Genomic DNA, 13,381 nt, shown 5'->3' on the forward strand with positions numbered 1-13,381 from the left:
ACATTATGCTAAGTATAACTTTGCAAGTCATGATATTGCCTAACTGCTTGTCCTGATTCATTGAGGCTGAATAGTTGTAAAAATTACCTTCCTTTAAATCAGTGTTTTTACTTTTGCACGCAATTATGAAATGTTAAACAAATTACTTTCACCAGCATCTTGACTATAATTACCAAAAACATGTATATAAATAATGGAATTAAAAAATAAAATATATAAACATAAATAAGGTGATGTATTTGAATGGCATCAGTCTCATACATTGTGGTGCCCTGTGTGTTTACAGGATTCCAGTGATATCAAAGGAATATACAGTTATATTTGAAGGGGGTGCTGTTTGTATGATCTTGAACTATTTATGAGATTATATTGAGCTTTTCTCTAATTGTCATTGAAACAACTGTGGTCCTTTGCAGAGGTGAAGGGATCGTTCTGTTGATGTAAACACTAATCCCAAAAGAGCTCTGTCTTAGACCTTGCAGTGTCCTCCAAACCCAAAGGTTTTCTTCAGTGTTGGCTAAAGAGAGAGTATATAGATTTTACTGAAAAGGCAAGATTTGAGGGAGCAACCCCAGTTGAGGCAAACATTCTAAATGCTCACAGATCAGGGAAGTGACTTCCTAAATCTCCATTTTGGAGAGACCCTTTTCTCCATAGAAGTGTTTGCCTCAGTAGAGAAGCGTACAGATGCACTTTAATTGAAAGACCTTGATTCCCTATAAACTGAGAGCTGGTAGTGTTTCTTTTGCAAGAATGCATTTCCAACGCAAAAGGTAAATTATTTTATCAGCCTATGTATGTAACTTCTATTTCCAGGATTGGATATTTATCCAAGGACTATTTTAAAAGTAGAAAGTAAGTTTGTAGCATGTTGTCTGAATTCTGGGGAAAGTTTCACCTTTCTCTGTAGTTGCTCTCATTTTTTCTCATGTAGGGTTCCCTTGATATCTGCCCTGCCCCACTCACCCTGTTGGAAGTCTGTAGTGGTCCTTTGCTTTTGTTGTAATTCAAGGTAAAACAGGGCCGATGACATCTGCCATGGCCCGTTCATTTCTTTGCATGAGTCTTCTTAAAAAAAGTTTTTTGTTGTTAGTTTTTATTTTCTTTATGTTCTGTTCAGAGTTTGTACATTCAAGTTGCACTTGTTATACCTGACATGAATAAAATAAAATCTTAATTGCAGATGCCTTTTTTACATATGTATGATTCTTAAAAATAGAAGGGGTGAATGAGAGCAGGAGTAATATCAAACATATGGCATTAGGAGCTGTAGGGTTCAGGGCAGTTTGTCAAGCTATGTCCCAGATGATGTGAAGAGTGACAAAAAGGAAGAAAAAAATTTTTTAAATGTTATTGTTAGGTCGAGTAGGGTTCACACACATTGAAGACTTCTTTTTTAAAGCATGTGTTGTAAAAAAAAGAAAAGAAAAGAAAAAAAGAGACTTTAAATCTTACTGAAAACGTCCACTCGTTCTGAGAAGCATGTTGTTTGTGTTTGAGGCAAGATATTATGCATCCCTGTTAGGGTGGAACAGTCTACCAAAAGAAGTGGAAAGCTTTCACCATTCCATCCCTGGGATATGCTCTAAGAATGGACTGAGTTTTAACAGAGGAAATAGGGAGCCCATGGTGACAGGGAGGTCCCTGAAGTGAGAGAAGCAGGTTTGAGGTAAGACAAAAGGGAGAGATGAGCAATGTGGAACTTGACAGGACCTTCCAATCAAAAGGCATTTTAAAAAACTTACAAATACTCTCTGAACCAAAGGAGTCCTGCCTGGAGGTTAACATATTATCCCAGGCTGCCGTTTTGCAACTTTTGGGTTCAGTGGATTCAACCTCCAAAGAAAATAGGGTTAGGTTGGTCAAGCAGTATTGAATATTTGCCAAGTGGCATGGCCATGCTGGACATTGGAAATAGATACACCGCTGAAAGCATGAATTTTGTGGGACGCTGCCCTCATGGTCAGCTCATGTCTGTCATGTTCAAAGCCAAACTTCACTGCAGTTTACCTGCAGCTAGCTCCACCTCTCCCCACCCTCAGCCCAAAGGAGCAAAGAGAGGCTTGCATTCAAGGCTAACTCTTAAAAAAAAAGGTATTACACAGAATTGAAAGAGACACGTGTACCCCAGTGTTCATCGCAGCACTGTTTACAATAGCCAGGACATGGAAGCAACCTAGATGTCCATCAGCAGATGAATGGATAAGAAAACTGTGGTACATATACACAATGGAGTATTACGCAGCCATGAAAAAGAATACATTTGAATCAGTTCTAATGAGGTGGATGAAACTGGAGCCTATAATACAGAGTGAAGTAAATATCAGAAAGAAAAACACCAATACAGTATATTAACACATATACATGGAATTTAGAAAGATGGTAATGATGACGCTATATGCGAGACAGCAAAAGAGACACAGATGTAAAGAATAGACTTTTGGACTCTGTGGGAGAAGGTGAGAGTAGGATGATTTGAGAGTATAGCATTGAAACATGTATATTACCATATATGAAAACAGATTTCCAGTCCTGGTTCGATGCATGAGACAGGGTGCTCAGGGCTGGTGCACTGGGATGACCCAGAGGGATGGGATGGGGAGGGAGGTGGGAGGGCGTTCAGGATGGGAAACACATGTACACCCATGGCTGATTCATGTGAATGTATGGCAAAAACCACTACAATATTGTAAAGTAATTAGCCTCCAATTAAGTAATTTACAAAAAGGTACTACAAATGAAACATATTTACAAAACAAAGACTCATAGAAAGAAAATTTATGGTTACCAAAGGAGAAAGGTGAAGGGAGAGATAAATTGGGAGTTCGGGACTGATGTGTACACAGTGCACTGAGATGACCCAGAGGGATGGTATGGGGAGGGAGGAGGGAGGGGGGTTCAGGATGGGGAACACGAGTATACCTGCGGTGGATTCATGTTGATGAATGGCAAAACCAATACAGTATTGTAATTAACCTCCAATTAAAATAAGTAAATTTATATTTTAAAATAATTAAAAAATTTTTAAGTTAACCAACAGGGTCCTACTGTATAGTGCAGGGAACTCTGCTCAATATTCTATAATAACCTAAGTGGGAAAATAATTTGAAAATGAATAGATATATGTGTATGTATAACTGAATCACTTGGCTGTACACCTGAAACTAATACATTATTAATCAACTATACGCCAATCCAAAGTAAAAGAAGAAAAAATAAAAAAGGCCAGTCATAGAGATTGTGGACCTCCAAGGGAAAGGACTCTTTTAGAACTTCGTAAATTTATTGGTAGGGAATAATTGGGAGAAATAAAAGAAACTTTGCTGCTGCTGCTGCTAAGTCGCTTCAGTCGTGTCCGACTCTGTGCGACCCCATAGACGGCAGCCCACCAGGCTCTGCCATCCCTGGAATTCTCCAGGCAAGAACACTGGAGTGGGTTGCCATTTCCTGCTCCAATGGATTAAAGTGAAAAGTGAAAATGAAGTCGCTCAGTCGTGTCCAACTCTTAGTGACCCCGTGGACAGCAGCCTACCAGGCTCCTCCGTCCATGGGATTTTCCAGGCAAGAGTACTGGAGTGGGTTGCCATTGCCTTCTCCGGAAAAGAAACTTTATAAGGAACTAAAAGCACATTGTAGTGAAAGAGAAGAAATAGAAACTGTAAAATAGGGACTAGTTATGCAGAAATGTACCAAATTGTTCTTGCCTGTCCATTCTCATGTAAGCAGTGAATAATCATTGCAGAGGTGGGCAGCTGATCTCAAATTTTCTTTTTTCCCACTGACTTAAGCATTTTAATGAACAGAGATAAAAATACTAGTATTTTGCAGTATTTCTAGAGATGTGTTATAAAAATTTCTTCAATAATATGAACCTTCTTAAACTTAAAAAAAATAATTAGATGCAATAACCCAGAAAATGTCCATTGCACTGTGATGCCTTATTAGCACACTTAAATTCTTCAGTCTTTTAAACCAATTAATTATTTCAAAGCTAAGTAACATCAAGATTGTGATGATAACAGCAAGGGGCACCTTAAAACCATAATGTTCGATTACAATGTAGGACTCTGGGCTGGATGAGGCTCAGGACTAGGGCTCCTGAGACAGACTGGAGAGCTGATCTAGGAAGGGCCTAACTTGGAAACTGTAAGCTGGGGCCCTGGGAGTGAAAAACCAGGGCCTAAAAAAAAACCAGTTCTAAAACCAGGTTCAAACTAGCGCATGGGGCAACCAAGGCACATGAGAACACTGGAGGTCAAAACGAGGGAAAACCAGAAACCTTGTGGGGAGACAAGAACCAGCCATATCACTGTATCTCAAGGGAGGGAAGCAGAGGAAGAGGAATACGGGTCACCGATGATCGAAAGCTGTGCCAGCGAGACCATCCAGCAGTGAGGAGACCTCAGGAACAGCCACAGTTCTCAACAGATAGGATGGAAGGAAACCTAAACTCCCTGCAGGGCAGCTCAGCAGGCAAGAAGAGGAACTGGGGAGTTGTGTGCCATGCTAAATCCGTTCACTAGTGTCCGACTCAGCAACCCTTTGGAACGTAGCCCACCAGGCTCCTCTGTCCACGGGGATTCTCCAGGCAAGAATACTGGAGTGGGTTGCCATTCCCTTCTCCAGGGGATCTTCCTGACCCAGGAGTTGAACCTTTGTCTCTTAGCTATGTCTCCTGCATTGGCAGGGTGAGGCAGGGTTTACCATTAGCACCACCTGTACATCTTAAAATGCTCAAGTTCAAAATGTTCCCAAACAATGCTCAAATCAAATGGACAGAACCACAGGCCACAAATGTGCAGCTCCTGGGCATTCAGTTCAGTTCACTCAGTTGTGTCTGACTCTTTGTGACCCCATGGACAGCAGCACGCTAGGCTTCCCTGTCCATCACCAACTCCCGGAGTCTACTCAAACACATGTCCATTGAGTCAGTGATGTGATCCAACCATCTCACCCTCTGTCATCCCCTTCTCCTCCAGCCTTCAGTCTTTCCTAGCATCAGGGTCTTTTCCAATGAGTTGGCTCTTCGTGTCAGGTGGCTTAAGTATTGGAGCTTCAGCTTCAGCATCAGCACTTCCAATGAATATTCAGGACTGATCTCCTTTAGGATGGACTGGTTGGCTCTCCTTGCAGTCCAAGGGACTCTCAAGAGTCTTCTCCAGCTCCACAGTTCAAAAGCATCAATTCTTCAGCACTCCTAGGCATTAAGTCTTTCAAAAGTGGACATATTGCCTTAAGTTCAAGTCATACCCTAATATGAAGGATTTTAAGAAAATGTGAAGCATAGTGTCTTTTAAAAACTAATGCCCCCTTGAAAGTGTGAACTGGGATTGGAATTTCTTAAAACTCGAAATAAACAGCTCTTTAAGTCATATTTTATTACAGAATTTCAATAAAGAATTTGTGTCAAAGTGTAAAGGTAGAAGGCATTAATATTCATTTGAATCTCAGTGACAAGATGATTTTTCTAATATTAATACCTACCTCTACTAAATCAAAACAATAGTTAATAGTCTCAGCCACCGCAGAGATCCATTCTGCTTAAATATTTGGCATGCTGTTAAGTGACTGGATGTTGAAATCCTACTTCCTTTTCCTTTTCTTTCATAGAAGGAGAATATGGGCTGTGCACATCAAAAATCAGTGTCTCTAGGAAGTTGAGGGTTTGAGACAGTCTTCTTGGACACTCAATCCCAAACACATGGAAGGAAGCTATGAGTGCAGCCAAGGCTGTAATACAGTCATCCACCTTTGTGAGTCTCTCTTTTTCTAAATACAAAGAAAATTCACAGACATCCATGTTGAAAGGGTTCTTAACTTCTAGCACAGGCGTGGACACTTGCACCTGAATAAAAAAGATTACAGTCACTACCCTGTGGTACGTAAAATAGCTCAATAACACGATGTGCCTCAATTTAACCATGATACTACAATAAACGCACTTGTTACAACTTAGCATATTTGTAAATATGACAAAACATAACTTTAAAATAGGCCACCATTCTGCTTCAATATATTGTATTAAATATCAAACCAATGATCACTGACATACTGCATACCTTGTCATTCACAATGACAAAAAGGCTGGAATCCTCCCCAAAAACATCTGGTAGGAGTAAACAAGTGGCTGTCATCTTCATATCTGTCAAAGCAAGTCCAAGTAAATGTTGTAAGTAAAGCCAGTATTAAAATGTGTGGGTTTTTTGTTGCTGTTTCTTACCTTCTAAAGAACAAATTAGCTTTCTTATATCTTAGTTCCCCTAGTTTTTTTTTTTTTTTTTAACAACATCCCCTTGTAGTAAACATTCAAGATCTCCTGTTTTGCCCTCCATGTCACAGCCAAGAGGAGGTAAGATTTCTATACTCTCTATCCATCTGCCAGAATGATTTCATTATACTTAACCTGTGGTCTGTAAATTACCTTCTATATGAAATTAACAGGTTGCTAGTTTCCTAAATATAATAATATCACGTGTACTTTTAAAATCTATTCTTAAGCTCCTACTTAAGAAATTATTTTTTCTTCCTCACATATTTTTTCACTAAATTCTACAAAATATAGCTCTCCTCATTACCCTGAATTATACAGGTAACTGAGACCAGATCACCCTATCCCCCAGGTTTACTAACGTTTCAACATGTCTTCATCTGTGTGCTGTTTCATCTTTTCTTGCAATGCAATATTGATTGGGTTGTCCACCAAAGAAAGAGAAGCCAGTATATTTTCTGAATAGGATTCCAAAATGTGCCTTATTTTCTTATAAATATCTGTTCTTGTAAGAAGTTGGAATTCTCTGAAGAGCTGAAAAAAGAAAAAGATCACAGGAGAAGCTAACCTATGGACTGCAAGGAATTAAATTGCTCTGTAGAATTACAGTAAGCTTTGAAGGCTAGTTTATATACTAGATATTTGATTAGTTTTAGTGGCGAAGTAGACTTAAGACAGAGGAGGAGCAAAGAGTGGAAGCCTGAAGTGAACAGAAAAAGATAAAGAGTGGGCATGACAAACATCTGAGCTTGCAGAACTAAATCTGGATACAGACTCAAGCAAATGAGGGTAACAAAGTAATTGGGGGAAAGAGCAAACAAAAAAGAAATCCCTCCACAATGAATGCAATGAATATTTTGGCTGTCTGTGTTACCCAGCCGAGATTCTAGGAGCTTACACTTCTTTACTACGTTGTTATTTTGGCACTCCAGGAAGAGGCACAAGAAGAAATCTATCTGACTTTAGGAAACAAACCTTGAAAAAAATCCCTAACCCTATTATGCTAAAGGAAAAAGAGCTTTAGAGACATTGTAACATCAGACAGAAATAAAGGATGAAAAACAATCTAAATGTACGAGATTCGACTACGAGATGAAAGCAAAACCGGTTAACCTGTATGGAAACCTCTTTACTCAGAATCACTTTTTCCTGCTACTGCCTAAATTCTTCTCTTGGGAGAATTCCACCACCACTCCCTCCCAATTTTTTTTTTTTTTTTTTTGACAGAGTGACATTATAAAACTCTTCATCACCCACACTGAAAGGAATTATGTAGTCATCACTTTCCCTAAAACTCTATAAAAAAGTTATATATTACCCACTGAGTCTCATTGCTTCTTGAATGTTTTGGTGGATCATAAATTGCCCAAAGATTAGGCGTGAAAGTTATCAGAAAACTGGAATGCACATCCTCATAAAGGCATAGCAGCTCTGCTATCAGGCAACCTTCAGTGGGCACTAATCTGTATTAATAGCCTAAAAAGAAACTATCTCAGAGAGCAGGGAGATGTGAAGTGAAACACAAGGAAGGTAGAGAGTCCACTTTCTTGGGTGCAGAACCTAGGAATTTCTTTAACTTTTTTTTAAAAAAAGAATTTCAGGTTGACATTACAGTTGCAGAAAGAGTAAATAGAGGTCACAAATGGCCTTCATGCAACTTCGCCCAAGGCTAACATTTCTTACTGATTTGAAAATAAGCTGTAGACAGGATGCCCTCTTAACCCTTAATTCTTCATTGCATATTATTATTCCTTGTACTTAAGAAATACAAGAACACTATCCTACATAAGCACAGCATAGCTGTCAAAATCAGGAAAATCTAATCCACAGACTCTGTTTAAACTTTAGTTGTTGCAATCATGCTCTTTACAAATCTCAGATTTAATCTAGGAACACGTGAGATTTAGATATGTTTCTTTGGTCTCTTTCAGTCTGAAACAGCATCTCAGTTTTCCTTAAACTCCTCAACTTTTACTTGGGAGAACACCCTCTCATTCCAGGTTTTAGCAAGAATGCTGGCACTTCTCCATCAGGAGGATGGTTGTTGGTCCCATTATTGAAGATAGTAACTGATCACTCAGTTAAAATGGAATCTTCCAGGTTAATTCATATATATATATAATTACTATTAATTAAAATATAGTTGTATGTATTTAATGGGGTGATCCCTTGAGCTGATGTAAATATCTTGTTCCTACTGTAATTTTCATCTGCAAGATTTAGCATTCACCAATGATTCTTGCCTCAATCAACCATCTACTGACTCATTTAGCATTTAAAAAGATCAGTATTTCACTTGTATTTCACACACTGTACTCTGCTAGGTACTTTGGGAACTACCACAATGTTTAGAACATGCTTAGCTTAATTGGTAAAGAATCTGCCTACAATGCAGGAGATCCTGGTTCAATCCCTGGGTCAGGAAGATCCACCAGAGAAGGGATAGGCTACCCATTCTTGGGCTTCCCTTGTGGCTCAGCTGGTAAAGAATTCGTCTGCAATGCAGGAGACCTGGGTTCAATCCCTGGGTTGGGAAGATCCCCTGGAGAAGGGAAAGGCTACCCATTTCAGTATCCTGGCCTGGAGAATTCCATGGTCTGTATAGTCCATGAGGTCACAAAGAATCAGACATGACTGAGCAGCTTTCACTTTCACTTTTTAACATTTTAGACTACTGGTTTAACAATTTTTGCTTTAAAAGTATATTTTATACATGTGTCAATCTGTCATACTCTTCTAACAGTTATTGCCAGATATTGCCTTTCCTAGCAACTGAAAGAGAATCAAGCAATAAATAAGGTAGGGTTGCTGAAAATGAATTAACTAAAATAATCCATGTAAAGCACTAAGAACATGCCTGCTATGTAATAAACATTCAGATGTTCTCTATAGACATTATTATTAAAGTAAAAAATGCAGACAAATTCTTATTTCAGTTTTTTTGGGGGGGCGGGGGAGAGAAGAAAAGCCTGTAAAACTTTTCATTTCATTTGGTTTCTTGCACCCATAGCATTCCTTCATGAAATGCATTCTCAGATAAAACTCTGATGAATCTTTCATTATATACTACAGCCAAAATTACAGTAAAATTATAATAGGACCTTTAATGGCCATCTTAAATAAACTAAATGGAAGGATGTTTGATTTACCCATAAAAACTTCGTATATTTTAAGACCACTTAAAGAATCTATCTGCAATGTGGGAGAACTGTGTTCAATCCCTGGATTGGGAAGATCCCCTGGAGAAGGGAATGGCTACCCACTCCAGTATTCTTGCCTGGAGAATTCCATTGACAGAGGAGCCTGGCAGGCTACAGTCCATGGGATCACAAAGAGTTGGACACGACTGAATGACTTTCACTTTCACTTTATGGAATAATTTGGGATGATAAAGGAAATAGATTGTGAGTAATGCTGCAGGATAACAGCATCCTAATAAACTATCTTGATTGTCTAAATGCGTGCAAAGGGAAAATGTTTCCCACTGTCAAAGTCCCCCAAAGCAGGGGCGTGGTGCCTTGGGGCACCACTTGGCAACTCTTCAAATCTGATGACAGCCAGTGCGTGTTATCAGAATGATTCCAGAAATTCTTACCAAGTGCTCCTCATCGTGGCCCCTTGGACCCCACACATTTCTACTGAGATTCACACCCATCATCTTGCTACACAGTCAGTCCTGTTACCACTCCAAGAAGAAAGAGAGAAAAGTCCATCTGAACACACTAATCAGAGTATTATAGGTAAAGACAGATACCTGATAAGGGCACTGCAGGAAAGGAAACATTTTAAGAACGTCCTTCAGAGGTGTTCTGCCGCCAATCAACTTTCTTCTTATTTCCAAAGTCTGGCTCATCCTCTTATCAATTTCTCTCCAGTCCTTTTCTGTTTTCACATATTCTTGCTGGAACCAGTTAATATGTTCATCTACCTCAGAATCTAAACAAACAGCTTCCTCCTGCAAAATATTTTCAAAATATCATATGTTCCATGTTTCAGGTGGCAGTTTAACACTCCATGAAGACTTGAATTATGAGCTGTTGTTACACACTCAGTAATGCCCTCGTACGTAGCATTATGTTTGACCTTGACTAACAAATGCTGTGAACAAATCTTTGATGCTGTGAACAAATCAAATAGTTAATTACCAACTATGGAGTTATAATCTGCTCTCTTGACAGATTTAAGAGCTATTCATTTCCTACACACCCTTTTACATGGATATCTAGATTATCCAGAAGTTTAACATGTAATAAGAATGTCATTTATTCTTATGCATTTAAATTTTAGAAGGCAAAATATTAAGAAGAGATAAGGTTTTTAATGAAGGTTTTGTTATTGTTTGTATTCTTCCTTTTTAAATGCCTATTTGGAGTTATAATACCATGCCATATAATCCAAATTCAAAACAAATACAGTGGGTATACTGTGATACTAAATCAGGAAGTTGTCGATTATACTCCCTATACATTTGGGTACCTTGGATTAGGTGGGGTGGCTAAAAGGTACCCCACATATTCTCATTAAAAATCTAAAGTGAAAAAAGAAAAAATCTAAGGCAGGCGGAACAAGATGGCAGAGGAATAGGTGGACATGTAGTACATCTCTCTCCACGGATACATCAGGAATACAACTTCAGGCACAGAAGTGGATGCAGAACACCAGCTGAGAGCAGACAGGAGTACCTGAGCAGCAGAAAAGAATATGTAGACCCACGCGAAACTTGGTAGGACAAAGGAACTAGGGGGAAAGACAGGACTGTTTCTAGGATGGACCTGCCCTCGGTGGGTGGAGGAACTGATGCAGGGGTCCGATCCCCACATCCAGGCAATTGTCTGAGTCAGAGGAGAAACATTTAAGGCTGTGAGCTGATCTGTGGCAACCTAAATGGGATGAGAATCAGACAGTCCTTGCTGCAGCCATACATACCCCGGACAGGGAGGCAGGTTCCCTAGAAGTGCAGCAGCTGGGAGCTGGAGTTTAGGGATTGTGGAACAATCCCAGGGCGAGGGCTGCTGTTGACTGTGGAGAGACAGATGGAGGGGAGGGGAGGGAGGAGATTGTGGTGGGAAATGCCTGTGGAGGAAAGCGAGACAGCCATGGAAGCAAGGTGAGACTGCTGAGTCATGCTTAGGGTTGGAACCATCACCATAGCCTCTCTCTCCCCACATACCAGCATCTGCAGCTGAACAATAGAAAGGCTGGCCCATCAAACGCCTGAGCACTGAACAACAGAGTAGGACCCCACCCAGGGTGCCCCTGTAAGTGCCTGATGTGCCGATCTACAGCATAGGACCAAGGCCAGGGAGACCCCTCTATGTACCTGATGCGTGGCACAACAGAGAAGGACCCCAGGCAAGGGAGCCCTCTAAGTACCTGAACAGGAGGAGCTAAAGAAAAAAAACTGGCCAAAGAGGCCTTCTGATCACCAGCTACAAGAGGCTTGAAAAAGACTCTGATAGGGCCATAACTCCTGCGGTGGAGACAGTCCATGAACCTGCACACTTGGCGCCACCAGGATCCCCACAAGCCAAGCATCTGCGCCACCTTCACCCTCAACCCTCACTGGGTCAGAGCTGCCACAGGCAAAAAACGTTTTGCGTCTGTGCACGCAGGGTTACTCCAGTCGTGTCCAACTCTTTGCAGCCCTGTGGACTGTGAGCTGCCAGGCTTCTATGTCAGGGGGGTTCTCCAGGCAAGAATACTGGCGTGTATTGGCCAATACTGGTTGCCATGCCCTTCTAGAGCACTATATTTCCTGCTTCCCTAACCGCCAATTCTGCTGAGTACCTGGTGCTGCCAGAACCCATGCAACCCAAGCAGCAGAACCGCTTCCACACCTGGCCCTCACTGGGACAGACCCAAGTCCGCCAGGGCAGCCTCAGGAGCAAACCCTAGTGGACCACTCACATGCAGAGGTGGAAATAAAACCACAATTGAAACCCAGGAGCAGTGTGGCTAAGGAAGAAGACCCAAAACCTTCCCACTAGTTGTACAAGCTGCAGATTAAATCCACACGATCAACTAGGCGACCTCTGTGTCTATGGAATACATAAAAGGACATTGAGAGCTCCCACAAAAGAAAATGCACTAGTTCTAATAGCTGTGGACATTGAAGGTAAGGACGCACAAGAGTAGGACAAATTAGAATCTGAGCTGCCCCCACAGCAGGTCCAGAAACCAGCACAGATTTGGAAGGCATCCTAGGGAGGTAAGGTGGACTGTGACTCCCAGCGAGGAAAACCACTCTGACAGCAGTGACTCAAGAAAAACATTTATTATTCTTATGTTTTGACCTGTTCTGTGGACTCTTTTGGATTTTTTTTTTTACTTTTTTCTTTTTTTCCCCTTTGCCCCCTGCTCTGTTGTCGTTGTTGATTTTATTGGCACTATGAAATCTAATTAAGCTCTTGATTGTTGTTTTTTTTCCTCAGTCACATTTTTTATTGTTGTTATAAACCTCTGCTTTTGTATTGGGCTTTTGCACTTCTATGAAGTTTTCCTTTTTTTCTCTTTTTAATTTTAATTTTTAAGCCTATTATTATTTTTTCTACATTTATTCCTTTGTTTCCTTTTCCTACTGTTCTTTTCTCCTTTGCAATTAATCTTTAATGTATATAAATCTTCTTCATCTACCTTTATTTAACTTTGCATATCCATTCTTTCTTTCTTTTCTTTCTTTCCTTTCCTCTCAACATATTTGCTAGTTTTGTTTTCATTGTTTTATTCCCCACTTGGCACCTTGGTTTAGTTTTATTTTCCAGTTTGTGCTTTAGTTAGTGTTGTTCTTAACTGGTAGATATAATTTTTGATTTCCTTTGTTTGCTGGGTCAATCTACTGTACTTTATTGGACTCTTTTGATTTTGCTTATTTTACAGTCATCAAGACAGTATGGTACTGGCACAAAAACAGAAATATAGACCAGTGGAACAAGATAGAAAGCCCAGAAATAAACCCATGCACCTAAGGGTACCTTATTTTTGACAAAGGAGGCAAGAATATACAATGGGGCAAAAACTGCTTCTTCAATAAATGATGCTAGGAAAACTGGACAGCTACATGTAAAAGAATGAAATTAGAACACTTCCTAACACCATACATAAAGAAACACTCAA

At 40.1% G+C, this 13,381-nt stretch overlaps 1 protein-coding gene across 1 annotated transcript in view; it reads right to left on the minus strand.

Moving 5' to 3' along the window:
* Positions 1-5,560: 5,560 nt before the first annotated feature.
* SAMD3 (sterile alpha motif domain containing 3) overlaps positions 5,561-13,381 on the minus strand; it is a 44,637-nt gene continuing 36,816 nt past the window's right edge. The window contains exons 7-10 of the mRNA XM_052645974.1: positions 10,023-10,223; positions 6,631-6,802; positions 6,060-6,142; positions 5,561-5,845 (exon numbers count right to left, since the gene is read on the minus strand). Coding sequence (XP_052501934.1) covers positions 5,561-5,845; positions 6,060-6,142; positions 6,631-6,802; positions 10,023-10,223 — 741 coding nt within the window. The remainder of the gene's footprint in view (positions 5,846-6,059; positions 6,143-6,630; positions 6,803-10,022; positions 10,224-13,381) is intronic.

Source organism: Budorcas taxicolor, chromosome 9 (assembly GCF_023091745.1).
Source record: "Budorcas taxicolor isolate Tak-1 chromosome 9, Takin1.1, whole genome shotgun sequence".
In the NCBI taxonomy this organism is placed as follows: domain Eukaryota; kingdom Metazoa; phylum Chordata; class Mammalia; order Artiodactyla; family Bovidae; genus Budorcas; species Budorcas taxicolor.